This window comes from Triplophysa dalaica, chromosome 11 (genome assembly GCF_015846415.1).
Source record: "Triplophysa dalaica isolate WHDGS20190420 chromosome 11, ASM1584641v1, whole genome shotgun sequence".
In the NCBI taxonomy this organism is placed as follows: domain Eukaryota; kingdom Metazoa; phylum Chordata; class Actinopteri; order Cypriniformes; family Nemacheilidae; genus Triplophysa; species Triplophysa dalaica.
This window is the reverse complement of record NC_079552.1, coordinates 9,178,178-9,205,891: the sequence shown is the minus strand read 5'-3', so window position 1 is coordinate 9,205,891 and position 27,714 is coordinate 9,178,178. Positions and strand designations below refer to the sequence as shown.

At 38.4% G+C, this 27,714-nt stretch overlaps 1 protein-coding gene across 13 annotated transcripts in view; it reads left to right on the top strand.

The window, feature by feature from the left end:
• The window catches only part of tacc2 (transforming, acidic coiled-coil containing protein 2), a 51,024-nt gene extending 23,961 nt beyond the window's left edge, over positions 1–27,063 (top strand). For 2 of the 13 annotated variants that reach the window (XM_056760106.1, XM_056760107.1), the window contains 21 exons: positions 590–859; positions 11,288–11,415; positions 12,322–13,741; positions 14,736–14,771; positions 15,430–15,490; positions 15,589–15,847; positions 16,561–16,610; positions 16,723–16,832; positions 17,043–17,193; positions 17,485–17,667; positions 18,078–18,170; positions 19,749–19,808; positions 20,704–20,769; positions 22,303–22,434; positions 22,684–22,760; positions 23,555–23,598; positions 23,769–23,801; positions 24,979–25,139; positions 25,242–25,348; positions 25,492–25,612; positions 26,130–27,063. In XM_056760106.1, the coding sequence (XP_056616084.1) occupies positions 590–859; positions 11,288–11,415; positions 12,322–13,741; positions 14,736–14,771; positions 15,430–15,490; positions 15,589–15,847; positions 16,561–16,610; positions 16,723–16,832; positions 17,043–17,193; positions 17,485–17,667; positions 18,078–18,170; positions 19,749–19,808; positions 20,704–20,769; positions 22,303–22,434; positions 22,684–22,760; positions 23,555–23,598; positions 23,769–23,801; positions 24,979–25,139; positions 25,242–25,348; positions 25,492–25,612; positions 26,130–26,195 (3,628 nt within the window). In that variant the 3' untranslated portion in view covers positions 26,196–27,063. Of the gene's footprint in view, positions 1–589; positions 860–3,684; positions 4,203–10,016; positions 10,351–11,287; positions 11,416–12,321; positions 13,742–14,735; positions 14,772–15,429; positions 15,491–15,588; positions 15,848–16,560; positions 16,611–16,722; positions 16,833–17,042; positions 17,194–17,484; positions 17,668–18,077; positions 18,171–19,748; positions 19,809–20,703; positions 20,770–22,302; positions 22,435–22,683; positions 22,761–23,554; positions 23,599–23,768; positions 23,802–24,978; positions 25,140–25,241; positions 25,349–25,491; positions 25,613–26,129 lie in introns of those variants that run through there. The other 11 variants (XM_056760110.1, XM_056760109.1, XM_056760102.1 and 8 more) reach the window with 11 other exon arrangements.
• Positions 27,064–27,714: the final 651 nt, after the last annotated feature.

Below are 27,714 nucleotides of genomic sequence, written 5' to 3'. Positions count from 1 at the left end.
TGAGGCACGCCTCTTAACAGAAGCAGCTGAAGGGATGTCTGCTGCTCTGCCTGTTGGATTAGGTTTTATCTCTTATATTGCTCAGCTGGGCGTGTGCCAGCAAACCCTGCCATGTGTTAGTGAAGGAGGGTGATTTGTGAAGGGCGGTATGACATTTATATTTGTTGCAAGATGTTTATATCCTGTACAGATACAGTTATTATTATATTTACAGTACATGTGATTTATTTTGTTATTGTCATTTTAGTCGTGTTCTTATTAGAGCCTTTGCACACGTCTCGAATTTGAGTCATGATACACACATGAAAAAGTGGATAAACATTAAATTGCATGATAATGTAATAGCTGATTACAGTATGTTATTATGGCACACTTATACGATAATCATGTAAAAAATTTGTGAGTTGTTCCTCATATGCAGTTACACAATATTCTTGCAATTGAACCAGTCGAGAGAATTCAGACACGTGTGAAGTGTTTTTAAATACTATAGTACAAATAGTTCTGATCTCAACCATCTCCTCACCGTCTGTGTGTTTGCATGTGTACTTGTGCCGTTTATGTCTGTACATGTCTGTTTGTCGTGCAGGCCCCCCATTACAGAAGCTGCTGAGAAAAGTGAGCCTGTCCTCTGCTCACCATCACCCCCACCACAGCACTCCGTCGCTCCTGCCCTCCCTGCCCACCTCCTCCACGACACAGAGTTCCCCACCCCGCCTCCTACCCCTACTGAGAGAGCTCCCCCTGAGCCTCCGACCCTTCTTTCAACTTCACTTTCTCCTGATCTACCCGAGACTCCCCCTGTCGCTCCTATTCCACATCAGATCCAACAGCTCCAGCACTGTGAACCTTCATCCAGGTAGGATACAAACTGTATGCTGTTTCTTTGCCTCTGTTAAAATGATGATGCTTCTCTAATTGAGCTATTGTTCCTGCTCTTTGATCATGTGTATCTTAAAACACTGTTAAAATATGAGGGAGGAACATTGATCATGCTTGCCAATGACAGTTTGTGTGAGACTACTTCCAGGTGTTTCAACTGCATCTGTGGAAAGTTTCAAAGTTATGAAGATTATTGGTTTATTTAAATGAATTAAATTGACTCGGTTTGTTCTTAAAGATATAATTCATTTCACTTGCATTGCATCTGGAGGTTTTGGTTGACAGGTCTAGTTATAACAGTGTTGATGATGCTGAGGGACTTGTGGCATACACGGAATGTACAGTTCTGATTTTATAAATAAGCAAACAAATCCCACTAGTCCATTTTAGAAGCTTTTCTCAGCCTCGTACTATGTGTATGATGTGAATGTATGAAGTCAGTTTTTTTATGAGATCGCTGCAGGATTTATTATGGATTTTTTAGCATGAAATCATTTTCTGTTGCTTTAAGAGTGTTGGCAAAGAGATTGTTTCTCCTGTTTATGAAGACTGATTCTCAATTGTGTGCATTGCTATAAAATTGATGTCTTTCTCAGACTGTGCAGTGGTTTGATAAGAGAGAAGAATGACTCGGCCATTAATTGCATTTCTTTAATCAGACAGCAGAGGGGGTATGTGCTCGTGTTACTCCTCTCTGCCTGGACCTGAGCTTTGCTGCCCACTGCAGCATGCAGATTGTGAACACAAGAGATTGCCTGTGACTTTTGGTAATCTTTTGATCATTGTGTTTTATAGGCAAACTTTTGACTTTGATGGAAATTACCTGATTTGTGTGAAACAGATTTGTTATATATTATATCCTATTATATATGCAGCTGCATGACAAAAATATAGACTGTTTCAAAATGATATTTATTCTGAATTTACTATTTGTGTTCTGGTATAATTATCTTTTTTTTTTCATTCGGTGAACTGCTTACAACATTTCTCCCAAATTTCAAATAAAAGATGGATGGTCTCTTAATTTTTCTGCGGCAGTATATCACTTCATAATTGGTGGATATGTACTGTATAAATCATCACACAAATATGAATAGCCTTTTAACCATTAACCATTCTGACACCCAAACCTTGAAGCACAGTGTTAAAAGCTCTTTGCAAAAACATTTACTTAATGAGATTACAGACATCTGCCACCACCACCATCTAGGCCAATTTATCTGATGCCATCGAGCTCCATCTTGATGTATCTTGATATTAAACTTCCATTAGGGGAATGAATCCTGTCCTGTCTGTAAACTACTATCAAGGGCAGCCCTTATTCTGTTTACATTCTGTTTACGGTACTTCTCTGTTTCTTAGGATCTCTCACTCAGTGAAAATGAGATAGAAACAGCTCTTTAGAAGATCATTTAGTATGTGAAATGCATTTGGATATGTAAGATATGGATATGTAGGTCTGAAGTATACAGTAGGTCTGCAAATAGCAAGATGTTTTAGTACTGCTACTGACTTACAGCTTTGAACTTGTTCCATCAGTAAAATGTGTGTATTGTGTATAAACTAAAGAACAAATTTAAATATATAATTTAGTGCAAATGTTAATGTGTTTTCTAGATCTAAGGCCTTTTTGTACTTTTGTAATATATAAACTAGGCTCTGCGAGTTCAACCTAGATACTAAAAGCTCATGTTATTAATCTTTAAAAAACTTCTTTTGCAATATCTTTCAGTGGCTTCAAAATTTAATTTTCAGTTTCCTGTGTCTGTGCATAAAGTAGGCTGAAGTTTTCAGTACACTCTCTGCCTACATTTTTGTGAATCTGCAATCTTGAAATTTTCTTTATGATACATAAAAGACAGCCATAAGAGGTGCCAGGTATCTCTCTCTTTCCCACTTCCCAATTCTACTTAGCACAGTCAGACTTTTTTTATAGTTAATATATGTATAATACATATAAAGCAAATAGTTACGTGCATTTTGTGTTGCAGTTGCAGTGATATGGTCAATGACAGTCCTGTTCTCAGCTTCATTGTTTGTTCCTATTGTTAAACCCTGATTCTTTCAAGGTGTTCATATTTCACATTGTTTACACAAAAACACAGGATCACAACACAGTTTCAGTTGTGCCGATGAAGACCATCTCTACTCACTGACTGGACCTCGGGCCCTGTAAGTGAATAGGCAGATCTGTGCAAAAAGCTCTTTGTTCTACTTTCTCATACGTGAACAATAGATTTTTAATCCTCATGTTTCAGACACCCCCTCCAATGACCCAATTTCCCACAACTGATGCTGTCTCACACTGTAAATCAATATGGATCAACTTGACCTGTGTGAGTTACAGCCACTCCCCTTTAAACAAGTTTTTACTGATACAAGTTGTCTTTTTCTTTGCATCTTTTACATTACAAATTTAATTTACATTAATCCTCCAAACAGCTCACAAATTGAAGAATGATCGGGTGAATATGGGTTAAATAAGCAAAATGAGAGAGACACAGATAATGTATTAAAGGTGTTACAGTGTTACAAAGGTGTTAAAAACAGAAGTGACCATGTGCCTCCTCTTCTGTCTCGGTGTGTGAAACAGAAACCTGTATCTTTCGGCTTGGCGTGGGGTCTCCTATTGTTTGTGTTCTCTGTGCTCATCGGGCACAAGAGAGTTCAGATCGACAGGGAAAGGCGGCTCATCTTATAAAGTGGTCCGGTCCCTGTAGGCAGAGAGAGAGAGAGAGAGTTAGAGAGGGAGGGGTTAGTGAGACAACCAGCAGCGAGCTGCATTACTAAGCAGCACAGCAATCCAAAGAGAAGACAGACTTGCTGGAGAGCAGAAGAATCATTTATTCCTTTCCTTCTTTCCCTACACTACCCTCTTCTCTTGTTCATTTGCCTTCACATCGTTCCACTCCGCTACCCCTAAGGCTTAGCTGTGCTGTTCTATTGTTGTTAAGGATACAGAGAGAGATTCAGCCTCCCCCCAATGTAATGTAGAGCGACTGAGCGTCAGAGAGGAAGCAAGAGAGAGAGAGATAGCAAAAGAAAGGCGCCACCAGGGATGCTGATAGCTCACTGTGGGTAACCCGTATGCCCCCGATGCCATCTGGTCCAGCAGGAAAGCAGCGCACATCGCCCACCCGACCTCCGCTCCTCTGCCCTGACGCCTTTAGGACGAAAGACGTGGAGGAACAGGAGGTTCAGGAGGGGGGAGGAGGTGGGAAACGGGTACCACCGGAGATCATATAGCAGAGGATGGGAGCCGTAGAGTCCGCTGAGAATGGGCAGCCCTTCTGTCCATCTCAAGAGCGTCCGGAGAGCATGTGAGTAGGAACGGAGAGGATTCAGCGGGGGGAGGGGTCTTGATGATCTCATTGTCGGCGGTGGTGTTGTTGTTTTGGCTGACGTGTCTGGTACTGAATGTACAGCTCACCTGGTTTGAGTCTCTGTTGAATATTTCAGATCTTTTATGCATGCAGGCTTTTAGAAGATCTTGCCACAAAAACATAATTTTCTGTATTTGAGAGAGAAAAGGAGAGTTTATCATCAAATTGTTGTTAGGTGATGTTTATGTACATTTGGCATGTGATGGTGGCCGTAGGATTTGGTGTCCATCCTTGTGTATCTATATGTGTGAATTTTTTGCATTTATACAAGTGTGTGTGTTACACTCTGGAAGTCGTACAGACGTGTAAATGGGGGAGTAATGGCTGTATTTAATAAGGGAGAGATGTGTGTGTTTTGTGGGGGATGGAGGCTAATGCTGCAGCACAGAGAGAGGGAGAGAAAGATGGTGCTGAAATAGAACACTTAGATGTGTTGGAGGAAAGGGGCGATGGGGGAGGGAGAGTTTGGCTATTTATGTTCCATGTGCTATTTATGACATTCAACAAAGACATATTAGAAATGTTAATTCTGTCATCTACTGTATACTTTCTTTCTTCTGCAGATCACAAAATAAGATAGTTTGAAGAATGCTACCTAACAATGGCGCTATCCATTCATTTCTATTGCAAAGCAGGGAACTAATGCAAGTCAATGGGTACCACCATTGTTCGGTTACCAACATTCTTTAAAATATCTACTTGTGAGCTTCAGAAAAAAAGAAAAAAGCTTTTTTGGGTGAACCATGGAGGGGTGGGTTGGCGAAATATAAAAAGGCAGTCATCATGTCACAGGGCCTCTTGTCATTCAAAACATAGGACTTTATAGGATTTATTTTCTGTGGAACACAAGTCAATATTTTCTGATGTCTCATTGGTTTCGTGTTCATAAAATGGAAGTCAATGGGGGCAAATATTGTTTGGTTACCAACTAAAATTTATTCTTTTGTGAAGAACGAAATTCAGTTTTGAATGATAAGAGGTTGATAAATGATGACAGAATTTTTTGTTTTGGATGAACTATTCCTTTGACCACAAAACTAGTAATTTTATGCAGGTATAGATGGAAATCTGTTGTTTGTTCAAAAGTCCTTCTTTACTTTAAATGTAAAAGAATAATTCACTAGCCACTACGTGTTTCAAAACCCACAAACTTACTTACATGGAAGACAAAAGCAATTATTGCCAGACATCGGTGTAATATGTTATTATGGCTGTCAAATACGTAACTAACAAAATCAGTCTATTCCATCACAAAGATATTGTGTAGCAAAGATTTGTAATATATTAAATGAGTCATTTGGAATTTGTATGATCCTTTGAAGCCCTAGTTCTCATCCACTTTCATTGTATGGAAGAGAGCATCTCCTTCAGTTTCTGTAATGGTTTTCCACTTAAGAAAGTATAACAGATTAAAAACATGTGGTCAAATAATGACTGAATTTTAATTATGGGATTAGTTCCTTCTATTCCTTCAGTAGGGTTATCAATATAAAGGGCTAGACATATTCCAGGCGAATTGCGCTTTCGTTCTGCGTTTTGGGGTAAAACGAAGCTGGAAAACGTTGACAGAAGGTATAGTGTTTTCGAACAATCCAACGCCACTTTGTTTCTGGAGGCGGGGTTTACACGACGTATGCAAATAGCCTCTGCGCACATTGCAAGAGTGATCGTATAGGTGTGTGGGTACATCGTACCATCTCTGCAACGCGACATTCAAAAGCATTCGTGCTGCTGAAATGTTATTGTTTATTTTTTTGATGGAGACCTTATCTGACCTCACCTTATTTCCCAAAGACCGGGTGGCGCTACATAACACACCCACCTATTCCGTAATGGCCATGGACCAATGGTGGCTCGAGGGTGTTTACTGGCCAACACAAACTTTACTGGATAGTTCTGTTCTGTTTGGCAAAGTAGTGAAAGAAATTGTCGTTTGGACCAGATTATGTTTGAAATCAGGTCACAGACAGTCATTTCTCGATTTCGAATATAGTATGCTGAGCCCTTAAGGCTTCACTGCAGTTTATTCTTTTACTCTAGCTTCATCGCATTTCACTATAGTTCCTGACCTACAGTATGTGCAAAAAACCTGAAATCTGGCATCGCTGGAAGGGATTTTGGGAAGTTGAAATCAGCATTGGCTCTGTCAAGGTGTTTTACATCATGCAGCGCTGCTCATTCAGTCATGACTTGCATAGCTTTTAACATATTTTTTTGAGCGTTCTTACGTAACAGCACTACACCTGCATAATTTATGTGGGAGTTTAAACTGCAACTCTAGACCTTCAGTATCTTTGGTAGTTGCTACAGATTTGTGCATTGATGAGGAAAGTGTTTTTTACATGCAGACCACTCCATAACATCTATTTTATATTAAAAAAGAATTTGTGGCATTTGTGAAAAGTTTTCTGGGACATAAAAACAGAAACAATTGATATTACATTCCTTCACATGTTTATGGACAGACATGCTCAAACAAAAATACTGTTTCTTAATGTGCATGCAATCCCATATACTGTACCATTTCTGTGTGGATACCAGTGCAGATATGTTTGCTGTTAAAACTTGTGTTCAATTGACCCTAAACATAATTTAAATTAAACCTTTAATCTGTTATCTAATGGCTGCTAAGAGATGGTTTAAGAACCATGACCTCCTCCGTGTCCATGGATGTTACAGTACACGGAGCTGTCTGGATATACTATAATCCTTTTTAGTAGTTTAGTAGATTTCGGCAGACATATTTAGTGAGATACTTTGCTTCAAATGTCTTTCAGTAGCCAGGGAAAGTAAATTTGTTTGACTTCAGTTAAGTCCTGGGATGCCTGTTCTTTATTAAAACTGTCATTCAGAGTTTATGACTTCATCTACAACCTTGAATGTCTGCTCCAAATACCTGGTGATATAATTTAATGTTTCAATTCAGTCTCGATTCACTGAAACAGTGCTGCTCATTTCAACTACAATATACAGGGTCCAAGAGCCAAATTGGATTCTTTTTGATCCCAAAAATTTTGGTCTACCTTCTTGTAACTATTCCTCACTGGTTAAAAAGCAAGCTTCTTTTTACACGTTCAACGCTTAATCTGAGATTGAATTTGTTAAAGAACTGCTCTAAGGGTTCTATTCCTGCTATAGGACATTTTGACCTGCTCTTCTCATAACTTCCTGTCCTCTTTCTACTTTCTTCTGAATTAAGTGGCAAAAGGCCAAGAAGAAAATAGAAGAAAAAATGAAAATGGAGCTGCAATACTCATGGGTTGAATGCCAAGGCACTAAAAGCACAATTTGTCCTTTAGATTTTGCTGTTTGGCAAGAATGTTCCAGACTAAACAATATCTATCCTGTCCTTAGGAGCATTATAATGTGACGTTTGAATTTGTGTTCATTTAAAAAAAAACACTGTTTTCTAAATATCTTTGTTATGAGCAGTCAGTGTGTCTTACTGTCTCACTATGGCTCTTTTGACAACCTTGTGTTAAAAATGTCTGCCATGGCTCGCACAGAGTTTTAAGATTTTGCTGATGGATATGGTGATGCATGCATATGACAGCACTTTTTTAAAACATTTGAGACCCTGATCTAAGCTCAGTGATGCAGGAGATCCAGAACCCATAAAATATTGAGAGTGAGAGTTCAGATAGGGAAAGTTGGTACATGTCTGTATCCCACTTGAGGAGAAGGGAGGAAACTGTTTGTTATAACAGCAGTCTGAGCTGGGAGATTATATGACTGATGGCTGCATTATAAACCTCTGTGATTTAACTGCTTAAGCAGTTCATACATAAAAAAATGACTAGCACTGTGTTCATTAAATTCTGGATGTTAAACTGCCAAAGGAAGGAGCGTATTACTAATACAACACTGTTATGACCATCAGCAATTTTCAGATGCTGCAAAAACTTTAAATTACTTTAGTGACTTGTGACATAAACATGACATAAAAGACTCGAAAACATCAGAATAAAAGAGAACGTTGTGTCCATCAGTTACATTTCAAATATTTCTAATATGTATGACCCTTTTTGGGAAGTTGACAAATAGTGAATAGTTGTAAAAAGTTGATTTAGGGATCATTGACTTGAAATTTCAAGCAGACATTACGACTTTCCTTTAAGGTTGGTAGAAATAATTATTGCATGTGTATACAGTATGTTGCATTGGACTGAAATTGAAGTTGATGATTATTAGAGGTTTTATTAATCTTATATATTAATAAATAATTTTATTTGAAGTCCTAAATGAAAGCTATGGTATTCTCTAAATTAACCTTGCATAGACACGGGTCCAGCCGTGTCTATTCAGTGCCAGAGATCCTGACTGTCTCCAGGCAGAAAACTTACCCAAAGCCTACTCGTCACCTGTGTCTTCTTTCACTTTTTACATTTCCCACTGTCTTTTCCATTAGATTTGCATTCTTATTGCAGATGTTTACCGAAAGCATAAATATGCATTGATCACACAGCGTGTGCAAATACAATCACAGATGAGCATTCTGTCTTTCAATAACGCACCAGTCCTGCATTTACAATTTGCAGTTGGCGGATTGGAACTGCTTCTGTCCCAGTGGCTATAACAAAATATGCTCAGTTAGATTTACTAGTTAAACTGAGATGAACTAGATCTGTTTTTCACTGTGTGGAGGGGAGTTTTAGAAATGAAAGACAGAAAGAATTGTTCTTTGTTTCTTTAAAAGCCTCGCGGGGAACATAAGCTTGATGATACAGCGTTCCACCTAATTTCCTCAGCAGACCTTTTAAAAATAAATCAGGTTTTTATTTTCCTCTACCGACAATAAATAGCATGGCATTTTTATATGCGCTAATAAACGTTCGGTGCATGTGTGGGTTTGTACAAGAAAAGGAAATTTGAAACATCAGCCAAGATTATGTGAAAATTGCCAGTACGTGCGTTGTCTAGCGCATGGGAGCATATGTCTAGGGAGCACTGTCACCATGGCAACAGTGTGTTTGCCAGATATGTGAGAATGTCCCCACACAGTGATGCTGAATAAATAGTAATCAACTCATTTAGTTTATGTTGCTCTAGCAGGCTAAATTCGTTGGCAATACCTTGAGCAAAATTGTCTTGCTATTTAATCTTGTTACTGTATAAGGAGCCTGGTGGCAACACCAGCATCCTATGCAGGGGACCAGCATCCTAAACACAAAATATGTGATGATCAGCATCTTTTAACTAACCAGGGCTCGATGCAGCAAAACTCGGTGTGTAACAGTATGCTATAGTCTCTGGTACAGCACAAAGAAAGCAGATGAAGAGGAAAGGTTTCTGGCAGAGAGGGAAATGTGTGAGGGGGAAAGAACTGATGATAATAAAATGAATTTGAAATGAAATCTTTCCTTTACTCTACATTGTCATTTTTTTAGTCCTTAGTACCTATGTGCATTTTTCAAAGCATTTTTCACTGCTTTGAAAAATGTTCATTTCATTTCGTTTTTAAATAATGATACCTAAAAGAAGAAAACCTCTATTCAAGAAACTCACAGTACTTTTGACCAAAATGAATTTCATTTCATAAATATTTAGAAAACATAACTGGAAAAACACAACAAAAATACTGATTACAAAAATAAAAATTTGCTGTGTTATGCCAAAGGAGCCTTTTCTGCTCACAATGGGGGAGGGAATATTTGCCTGAGCATCTGTTAAAGAAAGAGAGAGAGGAAGTGAGTCTGCAAGGATCTGCATAGGGTCTCTTTCGGACAAAGCCCTGCATCACAGAGAGAGCGCATTATATTAAGCCAGAGGCTGGGAGAGAGAGACTAAGGGGATGAGGCTAGAAAAAACGGATAGAATGCACAAAAGCTTTGTAGGCTTCGGTCACAACACAAAGGAGATATCAGCATTAAGAGGGACGTTTGTATGTGTGTGTCTATGATCGGCGACAGACAGACATGGCGGTGAGCGCGTGGCAGGCTCTGTCTCCGCTGCAGTGGGCTCGCTGGGGCTGGGACACGCTGCTGGGTGGGACACCAGACGAGGATGAAGCAGACCCAGCCCTGGGGGTCCTTAGAAGCCTCAGCTGGAGCTCCAGACATGACTATATGATCCATGGCAGGCAGAGGTGAGCGTGGGGCAAGGATGTAACCAAATATTCAGTATTAGGGGTGTAATAGGTTAAATTACAAGAATTCGACTTTGTAATTACACATGTCCCCCTCAGTGTATGTGGTTTGGCCCTGGTGTGAAAGCGGGGATAAGGGCTATTGCGGAGACTGCCTGAAGGGCTGCACGTCTTGTGTAGACTACTCTTTGTTGCTGTATTTATGTGTATAATCTGGAATGTGCCTATTGTTTCAGATTTTTCCTGTATTATTATAAATCTTACTCTTGGAGGATTTTATTGTTCAGAGGTTGTTCTTTTACAAGTTGGGCAACCTAATAGAGATCTCAGTTATGTTTTTGTTTAATTATCAACAAATTCTTGGGAACAGATGCAAATGGAGATCAATGAGAAAAACGTTGTTACAATATAATATAGAGTAACAGTATGGTGTTAAACATCACTTTAATCTTGGCAATTCATTATGGAGTTATTGGTATTGTTGAGATGTCTACTAAGACACAAAGATTACTGGATCTTTTTTCAGGTGAAAAATCTAAACAGCGTGAGATTAAGTCTCCTATGGCAGTAAGAGAGTTTTTGAGAGGAAAAAGGGGCTGTTGTAGAGGTCAATACATGTTTAAGCTTCTCTTATTGGTCTCCTTGCTGCAGGTTTAGTGCTTTAATTTCCACCTATTATAATACTCAAGAGACTAATGTAAAGCAACATGCTGACGCCGGCCTTTGTTTGCATGCTTTGGACCTCCACAACTGATTGTTTGATGTAGCTGAATTAGTTTAATTATGTGGTGCAAATACTGTTTAAACTGTGTTGCATTCATTGTGTTATGCTGCCTCATAAACAAATGTGTTTTATTTATCCCATCACTGCTGAACTCGATGTGCTTCTTCATTCAATCAGATTTTTTTAACAATTTTGTTAATTTCTTTTCTGCAGGAGTTCAGACTCGGACGGTGCTTTTGAAACCCCCGAGTCCACCACACCTGTGAAGTCTGCTTCCCCTCCAGTGCTACCAACAGAGCCACCTGGCACCACCTTAGAGCCATTGTCCTCAGAACACACAGGTGAGAGAGAATTTGATTTCTATTTTACAAAGGCTCATGCCTTTAATAGTGTCCTCTTCGTTGCAAATCATATAGCTGGGGTTTTTAATTAAAGTTTCAAGAGGTCCGGTCTTTATATTTTCTTCCAAACGGAGGTCCGGACAATATATTTTTTGAAAACTTATATATATATATATATATATATATATTTATGTACATATATACATATATTTAAAAGAAGTGATCTTTTATCAGACCATTGATTTTATATTTTGATATCCACTGTATTTATGTAGACTATGTATATATTGTTTGTATTGTAGACTCTGTGGCTAGGGTAATGACCTTTAGATATAAGTCTGATAATTAATATTTGTAAACAAAAAAACTACTGACAACAACAAATGTAATGTAACAATTAAAATGCTCTCATCATAAATAGAAATACAAATTTAGCCTTAACATGCCATTCATACCAGAACTACTTCTATCATTAAATAATTTCCCAGCTAGAGCATTGTTCATTACAAAATGTGACCCTCGTAGTGAAATCCCGGCATACGTCTTTTTTCTACATAAAATCATCCTATAGAATATTCTGTGAAAATATAACAACGTAATAATGTCATTTTTACAGACAGGGTCACATTTAGTATTAAAACAGTGTTCCAATGATCCAATGTGCTCATTGAATTGCTTATGCGTCTACAGATCTTTGTTATTAAACACATACTCCCTCTAGTGGACATGGTGTAGTAGTGTATTAAAATGAAGCCATATAATGTTTTTCTAGTCTCTTCTTCTTTATTTACTTAGGTTAAGTTCACTGAATTTAAATACACTTCTAAATAATATCATCATTCATTAGTGTGAATGTAAGCCCTTATTTAGTGATCATTAGTTATCATTCTTTCTCTGTCTTTACAGTTTCCACTGTTGACATCTGTGCATCTGACGATCGTAACCCGGACTCCCCGCTTCCACCTCCAAGTCGCTCTCCGTCTACTGTTTTTGATGAGGACAAACCAATCGCTGCAAGCGGTGCCTACAACTTCGACAACTCAATCACCCATGACCCCGTCCAAGAATCAAATTTTGGGCCTGAGCAAATTCGTACGCCCCTAACGCGCTCTTTAAGCCTACAGTCTGGTGACCTAGAGAGTCCAGGAGACAAAACCTCGGGAGGTGCTGACAAACCCTCTCACCCACGAACAGAATCCTTCAGCATTGGAACAGAGAGTGCTCCAGGAACTCTCCCCAGGGTGAAGAAGCCCCGTCCAGGGTCTCTAAAGAAAAAACCTCTTTCCAGGCAGAACTCAAACCCGAAACGTTCTTCACCCAAACCTGCTTCGTCCAGCAGCACGCCAGAAGAAAAGAAAAGGGAGAAACCACGGGCGGAAAGCCCCTTGCAAACCCAAGAAAGAGCAAGTGCCTCACCCAGCCCTAGTCCAAGTCCTGCTGGCACCTTGAGAAGGAACAGAATAAAGTCTCGACTGGACAGTCCTCCACCATTGGCTGAAGAGATCACACCTAACCCCACCTCAATAGCCTTTCAAAAGGTTGTTGATCAGGTGTCTGAAGCCCTACCTGTCCCGGACGAGGACTCTCCAATCCCTCCCTGTGGCTCCTACAAATGGGATCCGGATAATTTTGACAATATTGACCCATTTTGTACCGGAGGAAGTAAAATCGCCAACTCGCCAGTTTTGAACAGGAAAGCTGATTTCACAATAGTTTCAGACCCCCATACAAGCACTTCGGTTTCTCTAGAGGAGCCCTGCCCCCCTGCTGCAGAAGAACCCGTCAACGCCGAGGAGCAGCCAATCGTCAAGCGTCAACCTGTCAGACTGGAGTTTGACTATTCTGAGGACAGTGGAGAGGTGTCACACAACGGTCCCCCTTCTAAAAAACTGGGCAAGAAGCCAGGGGCCAAGATGCCCATTAGAAAGCCAAAACTGGGGATTAAAAAGGCTCCCCCAGCTAAGACAGAACAGCTAGACAATGCTTCTGTCCCACCACTTTCAAATGACAACGATGAGATTCCCATTCCCAAAGCATCGTACAACTTTGACCCTAGCAAGTGGGATGACCCTAATTTTAATCCGTTTTCATCAGCAAGTGGTGTCCCCAACTCTCCACGACTGTCCCAAGGAAACTATAGCTTTGACACAGACTCCTTTGATGTATCTGCGGATCCTTTCAAACCACCTAATAAAATCGGCAACTCGCCGACAAAAGCTGCCTCTTTTGACGTCTCAGCCAATGATAATGAAAATGACAACATTGTTGAGTTGGAGAATCACAACCTGAACAAACCTGGCAAAATTAAGAAGAAGCCTCTTAAATCGTAAGTTTGCCTTGATTCTGAAATCATTTTCTTGTCAAATGTACAGTATCGGTCAAAAAGAAACGCTTGACTGAAATGTTCCTAAAAATCTTCAAATCTTTTAATCTCAAGGTGTATGCTTAAATGTCTACAATTACTTTTGTAGACAAAAATATAATTGTGCCAATATATCAGTTTCTTTCTTTAGAAAAAAAATATATAAAAAAAAGTTTTTAGGCGGATGGCTTGGGCCAAATATTGAAGAAAAAGCAGCTAAAAAGGGCCCTGAAAAGATTGGGAGTTCCTTCAATACTCTTAAATAATCTTTGCAGGGTGAGAACTCAAAGGTACGGTTCACCCCGAAAATAAAAAGTTCCCTCAAGTTGTTACAAATCTTTGTAAAATTTCTTTGTTCTGTTGAAAAATGTAGGAATGCACATACCTAATATCAACGTTGGCCAAGAACTGTTTGGTTACAAGCATTCTTCCAAATGTTTTTCTCTGTGTTCATCAGAACAAAAAAATGGACCAACTAAAGGGTGACTAAATGGTGACAGATTCATTTTTTTTGGTGAACTGTCCCTTTAAGAAGCTGCATGATAAAATGCTAAAAGAACCATTCTGCCATTCAGTCAAAGGATAACTACTTTAAAGATGCTGAAATGCTAAAATAGTTTTGACTTACTTTGGATGTTTTTAGTTACAATATAATTCCCACCGTTGCAATCGTTTTGATTAATGTACTATTATTTTTAAAATGTGTAAAAATCTAAATGAGAGTAAGTGTTTTCAAACATTTTGTCCTTCACCAAATTAAGGTTGGTTAGCATATGGCTTTTTAACTCAACTAAAAAGGAGTTAACAAGCTCATTTAGAGAAAAGGGAAGTTGTTATTTTATGTGTTTTTTACTATAGCGTACTGTAAATAATGTTTCCTTGTGTCCTTCTGGATGGTGTGTTAGTACTTATGTGTCAGCCTTTTGTGTCACTTATCTATTGATCTTATATATCACAGGGCACCCAACAATTTCTCTTCTCTGTGTTGTTTCTTGTAAGTAGAGAGTTGATGAAATAAAAATCTGTCAGTAATAATATCACGAGTTATAATACAACTTAAAACGTCTCAAAATATATTATTTTAAAAGCTGGTTTCATGAGGTTACCTCACACTGCTTTATCATTCATTTAACACATATCAATTTCACTTGGTTCTTAAACTGTTGCTAAATTTACTGCTATAGTTAAATTCATGGGCGAAAAGAATATAGGGTAAATATCACAAATACTCATCGTCATACTCTTTAGGTATATCCGTAAGAACCCATTTTGATGACAATTTAACATTAATATGCCATATTATACTAAAAACAGTACTAGATGTGAACCACAGAGTAACTACTTTCATTGTGCACTACAACACTTTAACCTGCCTTTAAAATGTTAATCCTCCATAAAAAGCATTGTAATTTACTTGTTGAACTACAGTTTACTTGTATTGTCACAAGGTTTTCCAACATTGTCAGAACAACACAGGTATGTATTATTCAAGTAGAACTGTTGTTTAAGAAAAATGTTCATGATTTTTTTTTAACAAAAAGCAAACAGCAGAAGAACTGAACGGTGCCAAGAAGATTAGTGTTTTTTTCTGATTATTCAAAAATGATTCTCTAAAAACACTTATCATGTGTCTCTTCTATTTTCTCAAACAGCAACACCTTCCGAGTGAAGAAATCTCCAAAGAGGTCTCCGATTTCAGAGCAGACTGCACAAGTGAGTTCCCACACTCCCACACACGTTGTCACCAATGCAGATGGTCATTCTGAGGATTATGTGTTTCTCCTCTTCAATGTCACCTCATATCATAACAGTGTTGTCCTGTGTGTTCTCCACTCTCACCCTCCACCTCACACCCACATCTTCACCTGCAGGAACACACGCCTGACGCTAACCCTGACCCTTCACAGGATCACGCTACTGATGAGGAGAAACTGGCTTCCTCCACCAATCAGAAGTGGGCGTCGCGACACGAAGTGGAGGCGGAGCTGAACTCTGACCCCCAAGACTTCCCCCAGCCGTCTGACTTCACAGCTTTTGTTAACAAGAACAGTTTACCCAAAGAAAATGACGGTGAGAGAGTGAATCAGACATAGCTATGATTCAGGGATGAAATGTCTACAGTCCTAAACTTCATATAGAGCCATTGGGGAGTAATATAGAACCGGACAATACCGTATAATAGTTTATTTTCTTGAAAAACATAACTGGGTAAATCAAGCTGCTATATACCAGTTCAGATTTTTTAAATTACAGATTACAGCAATATAAAAAACATAATTTCATTGTTTTTCTGATAGGAATCAAAAAGTAAAATGAATTGTAATGAGAATTTTAAAATGTAATGCGCTTACTTGACAAGAACATAATCACACAATGTAATAAATAAACAAGTAACCATGTAAAACCTATGTTTCTAAAAATAGGATTTATTTTCTTTGTAAAAGAATGATTTTGGGTTGACCTACGTTTTATGAAATTCACCTGATCATGTCACAAGTGTTAGAGATCCTTTTCTGACTGAGACCCCAAATGACCCCCCTTTGACCTAAAAGTATACCAGTTGCACCCTGAGGCCTTAAACTATAGTAACTGGGTCATTAGAAGAGGAACAGATGAATTTTTGTGCCTGTCTCATGTTGGTCATGTTGGTTCTGGACCGATTTACGGGGTATGAAAGGGTGTAACAGTCTCTGGGAGCCGTGTATACTTTTAAAGGCTTCATTTATCCTTTCTAAAATATTTCATCTTTTATATCTTCCTCGTTTTCTTGTGTCTCTCTGCAGTTACGGACTATGAGATTGAATACATGGAGAAGATCGGCACTTCTGCTCCTGTGAGTAACAAACATAGATGGATCGCATATGGCAAATATTGTCAACATTATGTTTTCTGAGATAATGATGTATTTACTGTAACTTTTTGTGCATGTTTGTGTTTGTTTGCAGTCTCTCTCAGAACAGAAACCATCGCTTTACCTAAAGCTGGACTCTGTGACAGGCAGTCCGAAGAAAAGCTCAAGCATGCAAGATTCTGAACCGAACTCACCCTGCACTGGGTAAACCACCAAACTAGTATACACAACCGTGTATTACTTTCAGACCCCATCAAAAAGCTTGATCCACACAGTTTCATTCCCATGTAGAAACAGGAATTTTGAGAGTCATGTCCCTGTTGGTTGTGATGATTATGAATATATGGGTCTGTAACACATATTTTCATTGGCGGTTTATTCAACTGCTGTTTGGTTTTGTGTGTCTCTTCACAGGAGCTTTGAGGAGATGGAGGCTCAGATCTCAGAGGGGAAGTCACCAGTGTTGCCTCCGCGCAGCGCTCGCGAGCCGAAGTCCTCAGAGAAGAACAGAAAGAGAGAGAGTCAGCCTCAGAGTCGAACACAGAGCAACGATAGCGATGGAGCGGTAAGTGTAAACCAACTGAGCGCAGAGGGATCTCAATCGCAAAGCTTGCATTTATTTTCATAACAGGGATATCTGAAGATGGGAGTGATTCTTTATTTTGTTAACTTGTGATTGAACAAACTACATTTTCATTTGCAGTCATAAGGGAGTATTACAGTAAAAATAAATACATAACATCTCCCCACCAATATCGCTATCATGTCGAATTATTTTAGGTGCCATAAACAGATTATAGAAATGTTCAGATGCACTAGGCTAAATAAGAGCTTGCTTTACCTCACTGACACACAGACACCTCCCATTCCTCTCATCCCTCTCCTGCTCTCGGTCCCATCGCAGTCCCCCATCCAGGGCCCCATGGACCCTTCAGATCTGCCCCTCTTAGACAGGCTGTCTGATTCATCTACCCCTCTCAACTACCTGGAGCCGGACCTGGCAGAGACCAACCCCACCGCCTTCGCCCAAAAACTGCAGGTGTGTAGAGAAGCCCTCCTGCCCTATTTCTTCTCCCCTGGTCTTCTGCTTCCGTGTGTGTTTGTTTACTGTCTGTATCTTTTACACTGTGAAAAACATTTTCATATTCAGTATTTGAACCTTTGTTTCATTTTTGTTTTGTCCCTTTGTGCTGTGATCACACAAGTGTGTTTCAGTGATAACATCAAACAAAGGTTTTTTACAGTGTAGCGGATCCCACCTCATTCATAGCAATCATGAAGTGAAATGTGTACAAGTGTCTGTGTGCGTCTATGTGTATGTTTTTTCCTCAGGTTTAGTATTTCAGTGGGGCTAGTACCATTCTAACCCCTCTTTTCCTCCTTGCCCCACGCCCCCACTCCTTGGGTCACTCCCCTTCCCTCTACTCCTTTCCTCCCCTCATGGCCCAGGAGGAGCTGGTGCTCGCATCTCTGAGGATAGAGGCTCTACAGGTAGCCAAAAACATCTCTCAGAGCCCCTCTTTGTCCACTGTGTCCCCTCAGGTACTGCGCTGAGCCAGCCTGCACCTGTGTGTGTGTGAGCGTGTGTGAGAGCACGTGTGTGATATCCCCCTTTGAACGGACCCCCCCCAACTGCTTTGTTGGTATGTGAATACCTACCCATAAACTACCTCACCATATTGTGGACGTGACATCTCACCCCCGGTGCTCCCCATGTGACGTCGCTAACTTGGCTCCTGTTCCCTTGATTGGTGCTATTTTTCCCAATCCTTCACCCTCTTGAGCAAAAGAGGAGTGTTTTCTCCCAGGGCTTTGTGACAATCCTGCATGTTTGCCTGGACAGGAGATGCATAGAGACAGTTTGATCAATGTGACTTGGTAACTAATGTCGTACAATGTTTAGAGTTGAAATCGCTAAATCAAATATAAGGGTATTCCTGTAACTATGAGCACTTGTATTTCTAAGGAGTTTATTTTTATTATCACATATTTTCGATTTTAACTTCACCGATTTTGATTCAGTCATATTAAGTACATTGAGTTATTATTGTGCATCATTTTTTTATATTTTGTTCTGCTTCTCTAGTATTTTAGCTAATTTGTGCATAAATGTATAAAAAACTAAATGGTAGAGGTGAATAGGACATTCAGGGTTGCCAGATCTTCATAAACAAACCAGCCCAATGGCCTAACAAAACTAGCTCCAATTCCCCAATTCAATACAACCACTTACTGAAAATCATTGTATGGTACTAAAAACCTTTAAACAGAACTTTATCTTACTTTAAGAATAACAACTGATGAACACAATCTATCCGCCTCTAACCCGTGGAGAAAAATACAACCCAAAATATTTAACATACCCCAAGTTTGAGGGATAACTGGAGGGCTAAGGATAACCCGGCAACCCAGATTACAACATTTCACTGATAGCACACTACATCTGGCAGACGTCTATTTCCATCCTCGAGACATCTGCAATACAGACGTCCTCTAGCTGTCTATTTGACATCTGACAACAAACGTCTGCGAGATGTTTATGATTTAGAAGGATGTGAAACTGCGAAAGTTTGTTTAGCAGATGTTTTTACACAGCAGATGTTTTCCAGATCTTTAGCAGATATTTAACAGACATATGTGTGCCTGCTAGGTTTAGACATTTACAGTGCTTGTTTTTTATCGGTGGACAAATAAAGTCGTTTGGATGATTTTAGGCGAAATTCCATACATCCAAAGTGCTCATAGTTCAAGACACAGTTCTGACTAGAATACTTCTATTAAAAAAACTTTTAGTTCCTTGTCACATTCTTGCTGGTTGGTACTAATTTACACTTACTCATTGGAATACAGTGGGCATACAGAACATCTGTATGCCTGGCCTGAGGACGCTGGTGTGGACTCACGTGAATCTTAGCTGTAATCAGATCTGCTCTCAGTCTGACCTTCAGACAAGTCATGTCGGATACGTGACCGTCACCTCAGCCTGAACATTTCTAAAGGAAATGGAATGAACAGACTAATCACCTCATCTCAGATACTGTACATAAACCCACCAGAGACCCTCTCACACTCATTCAGTCTTCTCACTCCACTCATGATGTTGTCTTGCACACTTCACAGTCTCGCCTCAAGAAGCCCATCCCGCACCGCTGGAATCTCAACGGTTCTCACTTGGCTAAAGTAAGATGGACAGAAACTATAGACTATAGACCTCTACAGTAATCCATATGTGCTAATCCCAGTGTCTTTCTCCCACCATTAGACTAAACCACAATCAACTTTGTTCCCAGTGCAAAAATATAAGCATACAGACGAAATGCATATAATTTCTTTTGCATTCCTACAAAATTCAGTTTTGCTGTTCAGTTACATTTATCTTTGTTTTAAAGAGTACATAACTAGGGATTTTGAAGGTCCTACTTTGGTTTATGGAGTGTCCAACAACAAGTTTATGTACACAGAAGGTGTTAAACACTATTTTTAGAAATAATAGGCAGTTATTCTTACCTTACTTCTTCACTGACTCACAAGCTACAGTTTTGGGGGAGAAAAGGCGGGGACTATATGTAGTGATGTAAATCTGTGGCGGTTTGCGAATCGGACTAGGGATGACTCGTTTGAGTGATTCAGAGTCCTTTTTTCTAAATCATTAACTTTGTTATTCATCACCTTCGGCTTTACAACTTGGCAGACCGCTTACTTTCAAACACGGCAACATTACTCAATGCATGAAATGTCATTTTCATGATCACATGTTATGTACTCTTTAAGATATATTTACTGTAAAGCCATAAAAAAATACTGAAAATATAAAAATAACTTTTCTTAACCTCAAAGCTAATATCAATGCCTATTCTGAATTGCTTAGTTCTCAAGACAGAAACGTATAACTTTTATACTTAATTTATACTTTTAATACTCATTTTAATATCTGAACTTTAACAACACATTAGCGCTCACGTTTCAGACACGTTAAATTGATTTCTACTTACATTTACTTACGTCTTGCACTTCTGATCTTTTATCCACAACATTTTTCTTCACTATTGCAAAACTAGTGTGGTCCTTTTTGTAGAGAACCGCAGGAAAGTCCCCACAGACAGATATCAAACTCTGTCACAGGACGTCCCGTATACCAAAGGTACAGTTCTAGCCCATGCATAAGCTTTAGACTTCCGAAAAAATTTTTTTTGACCTTAAATATATCAAATGTATTTTTGGCATATTACTGAGAATGAGATTATGGACTACTTTAATATAGAAAAAAGGCTGACACTATATTATATGGCTGTATTATGGAGTAATGAGGTTTAGTGATGACTACCCCAAATTGATGATCTTCTTGAAATATTAAATATTTTAACATACATAACTTGTTAACTGTCTCCCTGAATTATTCTCACAGACACATTTCATATGCTGCCTCACCACGTTCAACGTATCATATTCTTTTTTTACCCTTTTCATTAGTTAGAAGCCATCTTTCATGCACATAAAATACACGTACAGCCGAAGATGTCAAGTTACATCTCAACCTCACCGCTGTGCTGTACTGTACTGACTCCATTTTTAAAGCCTTTGTTCTTCTGAACATTTCCTATTTCCTGCTGACTGTGTTAGGGTGATACAGTATAATGTATGTATATTGTATATATGAAAAGACGCTTCCTATTCTCGTAGACTAGAGGACTCTTTCAGGTAGTTCAATGTCTAGATACCATAATGCATACTGTGATTGTTAGGAAAGGTTATTGAAACCAGAGATGAAGACAGAACCAGTCTCCTAAAATTCAGTCAAAATTGGAAATAGGCCCAGTCTTGTTTAAAACCATACACCAGATCTACAGATTCCCATTTTTTAATTTGATAGAATCTATTTTCAGATTAGTGCAGCCCAATTATGGAATAAATGGTATTAAGTGTACAGTTGATGCTTCTTTCAGACCAAACATTATATAATTTGGCTCAACATGACCCCCTACCTTGAACCAAAAGCCAAACCTAATTAATCTCTTAATCCAACTCTGTTAGAAAGAATTAATAAGCAAGTGGTTAAGAGCTAAACATGATGATTATTGGGTAACTACATCCCGAAACTGGCTGTGAGTCTTAAAAAAAAAAAGAACATTAAGAACCATTTTACAATTAAAGTGTTGATATGAATTATTTTCTATCGTTGCCAGCATTACAAAAAGCATGTTCATCTTTTATTTAGGATATACAAGCAATTTCTTATGTTTGTTGACCTGTGTGTATGCATTATCTAACCAGACACACTCTTATTGCAATCAGTTGTTCTTCAAAGGAACCGTTTATGATCATTTTTTATGATGAAGGAAAATATGATCCTCACTTTTAGTTCTCATTATTTGATCTTCAATGACTAACACAAGGTTCATCTGACACAGCATTGCCTTCCAGACCCAGATCGGGTCACAGCTCAAACGTTTCATGACAAACAGCTTAACGCAGCCATCTCGCATTGGGATTCACAAACTGAACTACTGGAGGCTTTGAATCCAAACTAAGAGTCTGCTCTCCATGGCATTGTGGCATTGCTGAGTAGAACCTGTAGATGATGTGCCGCCCTTCTCCAGGATGTGTGGAATGAATGCCTGCAGAGATAAACTCATGTTTTTAATGGTTTCACAACTCTCTCTCTTCTCGGCACCAGAGGGAAATGGCTTCGCCGGGCGACAGCGGAGTTTCCAAGAGTTCCCTCTATTCTCGAGCGGGATACAGTGAAGGTGAAAGCCCTCATCTGCCTCATGACATGGACAACTCACTGAGCATTGCCCGAGAGGAGGTATTGTATAATCTCGACCACATTTCCTTTTATGAGTATATTATAATATTTAGGTAGTCCTTCCATTCCTTTCATTTATACATTTACTGATTTCATTTCATTTATTCTCTTTTAGTTTTCAAATAGGTAAACCCGAATGGAATAGTAGTTAATGTATATATAATAGTGAATTCTGACAACTTAAGTCGATGTGCTGATGTTCCGACTATTACATGTGTGATACCTGTATGTTGCTATTTTAACCATCAGATTGTTGTCAAAGAGAAAGAAGCCCTGGAGTGGAAGAGGAAGTATGAAGAGAGCAGACGAGAGGTGGAGGAGATGAGGTAGGTTTTAACCCGCAAGTACACTCATCTCACACTTCAACCTCAGTCCACCTCTCAATCTGTTTATCTCTTTCCTACAGTTTTTTTAAGTCCTGCCCTATAGTGTAAAGCCAATTAAAGAGGACCTTAATGTATCAGATGTGCCAGAAGGGCAGTTTTGTTTTGACTACGTCACGTCATTTGGAATGTTTTTTATTATATAGGTCATTTTTGCCTCTGGATTTTTTGCATTTACCGTTTTAGCTTTGCATAGTGCGGTGTTTTGTGATAAAATAGATTTATTTCAAAATGGTACACTTGTGGACCCTTGGTGGACGAGGCGGTTGAGAAGCTTTGAGATTATGGCCAGCTGGACTGTGCCATGTTAGCGTGGATAAGAGCAGAGCTTTGTTCATTAGTCTGATTTGGATTAGGATAAGGAAGGACTAAGAGGCTAAGGGAACGCAAAACTAATCCATCTGCTTACTGTGCTGGCAACCTGCTTTTCTTTACTGCCAGTCTCTGCCACACTCGGGTACAGTAAGAATGACCAACTCAAGCCCCTCCCCTTGGATCTAAAGCCTTGTTAGTCGAACTGCTTACTACCTACATAGGCAACTGCCTTCTAAGGGCGGCCTTAAAAATGATTGTTCTAGAGTTCTCTAAATAGGCAGCAACTTTCAAAAAAATAACATTTTCATTTAATATATTGTCATTGTTGATGAGTTATTTACAGTATAATCAATATTTCACTCATTTATCTGATGATGTCAATAGTTTTGATGTCTAACTTGATGTATGCTCTTTGCTTGTAGGAGAATAGTTATGGAGTATGAGAAGACCATTGCAGAAATGATCGGTGAGTCTTCTAAACGTGACTTTATCATCTGCCGCAAACATTTTGGTTTGTCTGTTCTTTCATCTGCTTCAGTAGTGTAAATGAACACGCACAATCCTTCCCAAGTCATGCAGCGTATATGCAACGCATATGCACATGTGCGAGTTTTTAATTTCTTATTTAATTTGCAGAAAAATCTTGTGTGCCTATGGACGCAAACACTGGTCAGTTAAAAGCACAACCCTTCATGTCTCTCTGTATATTCTACTTGACTCGGCTTGCTTTCGCAACCTTAACGTGACCTGCTCAAACACGTCCCCTACCAGGCCTCACCCACTGACAATGTTCATTATTTCAATGCCTTTACGTATTTACCAGCATACTGTAGTTCTTCTTCTTTTAGGCTTTAAAAGTGGGTGCCTTGACATGCTTTTCTTCCTTTGCATCAAAAGCAGTTTCCTGGACGTCCTTCACTTTTCACTTTTGATATTCACGATTCATTCTTTTAAAATGACACCATCCTCTACCCACTTACATTCATCTCATGTCACGTTATTATTTTTTCAAACATGTTGGATTTCTTTGCTCATATTTTTCTTCGTTCTGTTCATTTTCATCTTCACTCTTCTGGATTTGGATTCATATCATTTCTGGCACCAGTTTGATTACTCTCGGAAGTTGTTTCATATCTGTGACACGCTTTTCTCTCACATGTCCCTCCCTGCTGGCTTGATTTAATGCAGTGCCTTCTTTCTGTTTTGCTCCCTCTGTCCCCCATAAATATTTGATAAATGACTCAGGCATGCCTGGTAAGTAACAGCGTCGTTTCATTCTCTTCGTTGTGTTGCATACACCACACGATAGTGAAGTGCAGGAAGAGTTTCTTATATTGTCTGTCTTTCATTGTAGTATCATTTGTCTTTGGACTTCAGGTCTTTATATAAACCTGTGCTCAAATATTGCGACCACTACGACTTCATAATACATACAAACATACATGAAATCCAATAAAGACCAACAGCACTGAGCACTCATTTGCTCAAAATAGTCTTTTTAATAAACAACTAAAGTGTAAAATCCTCCATTATCTATTTATATGTGAGTAAAAGTTTGTTAAACAAACTGTGGAGTGTCGTAAAAGCGTTTTCATCTCTCATGCTTGTCTTCATTAAGTGTGTGTAAGTTGTTTGCATGCATCACAGGGTTTTAGGCTCAAGAGTCATCACCAGTGATGTAGTTGACTTCTAAAGTACATAGAGTACCATAACATTCATCCAGTTTTGCTTACCAGAGCAGATTCCATCATCTGTTTGAGGTTGAATGGTCTAATGTTACACTACAATAGTTGTGTTACTGTAATATCAACCTAACCTCTTGTGTATTTGTGTGTGTGTGTCCCAGAGGGTGAACAGAGAGAGAGGAATCTGTCACATCACACTATCCAGCAGCTGATTCTAGAGAAAGACCAGGCTTTGGCTGACCTCAACTCCGTGGAGAAATCTCTCGCCGACTTGTTCCGTCGCTACGAGAAGATGAAAGACGTTTTGGAGGGCTTCCGCAAGGTTAGTCTCTAACAAACACTCTTGAGTTTACAGTACAAGAGATGAATAGATGCATGGAGGATCTTTATATTGTTAAAGGATAATTTCTCGTCTTTTCCTCAGAACGAGGATGTGCTAAAGAAATGTGCCCAGGAGTATCTGTCTCGTGTCCGTAAGGAGGAGCAGCGCTACCACGCTTTGAAGATCCACGCTGAGGAGAAACTGGATAAGTAAGGACACTTTAGATCTCACACAGATTTGTTTTATGTGCCTAGAGCAACACAATGCAGTAAAGGACTGCTTAGCTGTTTACCGGATCAAATCAGGTCAAATATGAAATAATAACATGTGTTTTACCATGTTTCACCTGCAGGGCGAATGCTGATATCGCTCATGTGAGAACCAAAGCTAATCAGGAGCAGGCAGCAAATCAGGCCAGTCTAAGGAAAGAACAAATGAAAGTGGATTCACTGGAGCGCACGCTGGAACAAAAGGTTTGACCATACTCCATAATTTACAGACATCTCTTACATAACTGAAAACAGATTAAAATGTTTAGTCACGTTGAATCTCATAGTATTTTTTGTAGGGCTGTCAAATGATTAATTACATTTAATTGCATCCAGAATAAAAGTTTGTGTTTAAATATGTTTGTGTACTGTGCATATAAATTTTGTATTTTATTATTTATTCATTTAACTTTTAAACACAAACACTTGCATATATTTAATAAAAATGATAATAATAATATTTATATATATTTTAAATTATTGGTAAAAAAAATATATATATGTAAATATTTCCTAAAAATGTATTTATGTATGTTTATGTGTTTATAAAAATAATACATATGCACAGAACACATACATATATTATGTAAACACAAACTTTTATTCTGGATGCGATTAATTGTTTGACAACCCTATTTTTTTCCACTGTAAACATACTTTTTTTATTATTCTTATTAACAAAAGACAACAAAATAATGTTCAATTGTGTCTTTTCTTTCAGAACAAAGAGATTGAAGAACTGACCAAAATATGTGATGAGTTAATTGCCAAGATGGGGAAGAGCTAACCATTAGACAATTTTCTGCTCATACAACAATAGGACAAAAGAACAATGATCACACCAGAGTCGTGTAAAAATGGAGGAAGATTAAAATGTTCACTATCACTCTGATGGATAGATCAATGAATTAACCACACAAACTTTGTAGATCTCACACTACTGATCTTCACAAAACTGGACTCCCCATGAGGACCCGATGAACACACTAGAGTCTGGTTGTAATTATGTTTTCTACATTACTATGTGTTAATGTACACGTATGTTGAGGGTCTTGTGAAAGTACTTTCCACCAGTTGAGAATTTTTTTGAGAGTGTGTATAGCTGACAGAGAGAATATGTGTGAGTGTGAAGTAACGATTTCCGTTGCCATGACAACCACTGATCGAGCCGACTGTTAAAATGATTCCTGTGGTTCCCTCTTCTTAACCTACAAACAGAAATGACAGTGAGACAGAGAATATAGAAATATATAATATAAAGGAGTTAATCATTCATTTGTCACAAAGTGATGTTCACGATTATGAAAAAATGCATGTTGTATGCCTTGACAGTTTTGTAAATATGAAAAAAGACTTGAATATAGTAAAGGAACACAACTGCGGGTTTTGATACAGTTAGTTTGATTTGCTGCTTTGCTTATCTTTGTAGATACTTGTTGTTGGTTTCGTTGCCTCCTAGCAAAACTGATGTGCGATTTTATTTTTGGATTTTATATTGGTATATCAATGAACCCAGTTGTGACTGTCGATGGTTCTGACTTGAACAAATTTTATCCGGATTTGTCTTAGTCCAGCTATAGCTGATGTTTCATACAGATGTTCTGCCAGTTATACAGGTGATGCTTACAAAGTGCAATAAAAGATGGCAATACAGATCTTTTGGTCTTTATATCTCATAATACCATATCTACCATATCTCACAAAAAAATTAGATTACCTGTCAAAAGTTAAGGGTTACTTTTTTATATCTTTCTACATTGGCTGCTTTTTTGTTATTATTATTATATTTCGTTCTATCATTTATTTACATATATACATTTAATAAACATTACATGAAAAATATAATTGTAATATTAATAATAATATTGTCTGGAAGATTTGACGTTTCTGTTTTATTTATATTTATGGAAGTATTGTGGTCATTCCAGTCCACTGTCTGTTGAATTGTTATTCAGACAAAATTATTCAACAGCAATGTGAAAGACTGACAGGATGACAAGACACATGAAAACTGATAAAAAATCCCTAACACATAATCATAATAATTTATCACATAAAAATAAACTTTTAACTTTTCATGTAATGTATTGCTATTTTATTGCTCAAAAGTGAATATAAACTTTTCTTTGCAGTATTTGAGGTTTGAAGAAATCAGAGCATCTTTTCTGTTAGTTTGACCTGTTTTTACAGTTTTTATTTTCTGCAAATAAATGAAAGAAACAATATTTGAAATTTGGGAGAAATATTGCTAGTAGTTCACAGAATGAAACAAAAAATATTATTTTAACTAAACATACCTATAAATA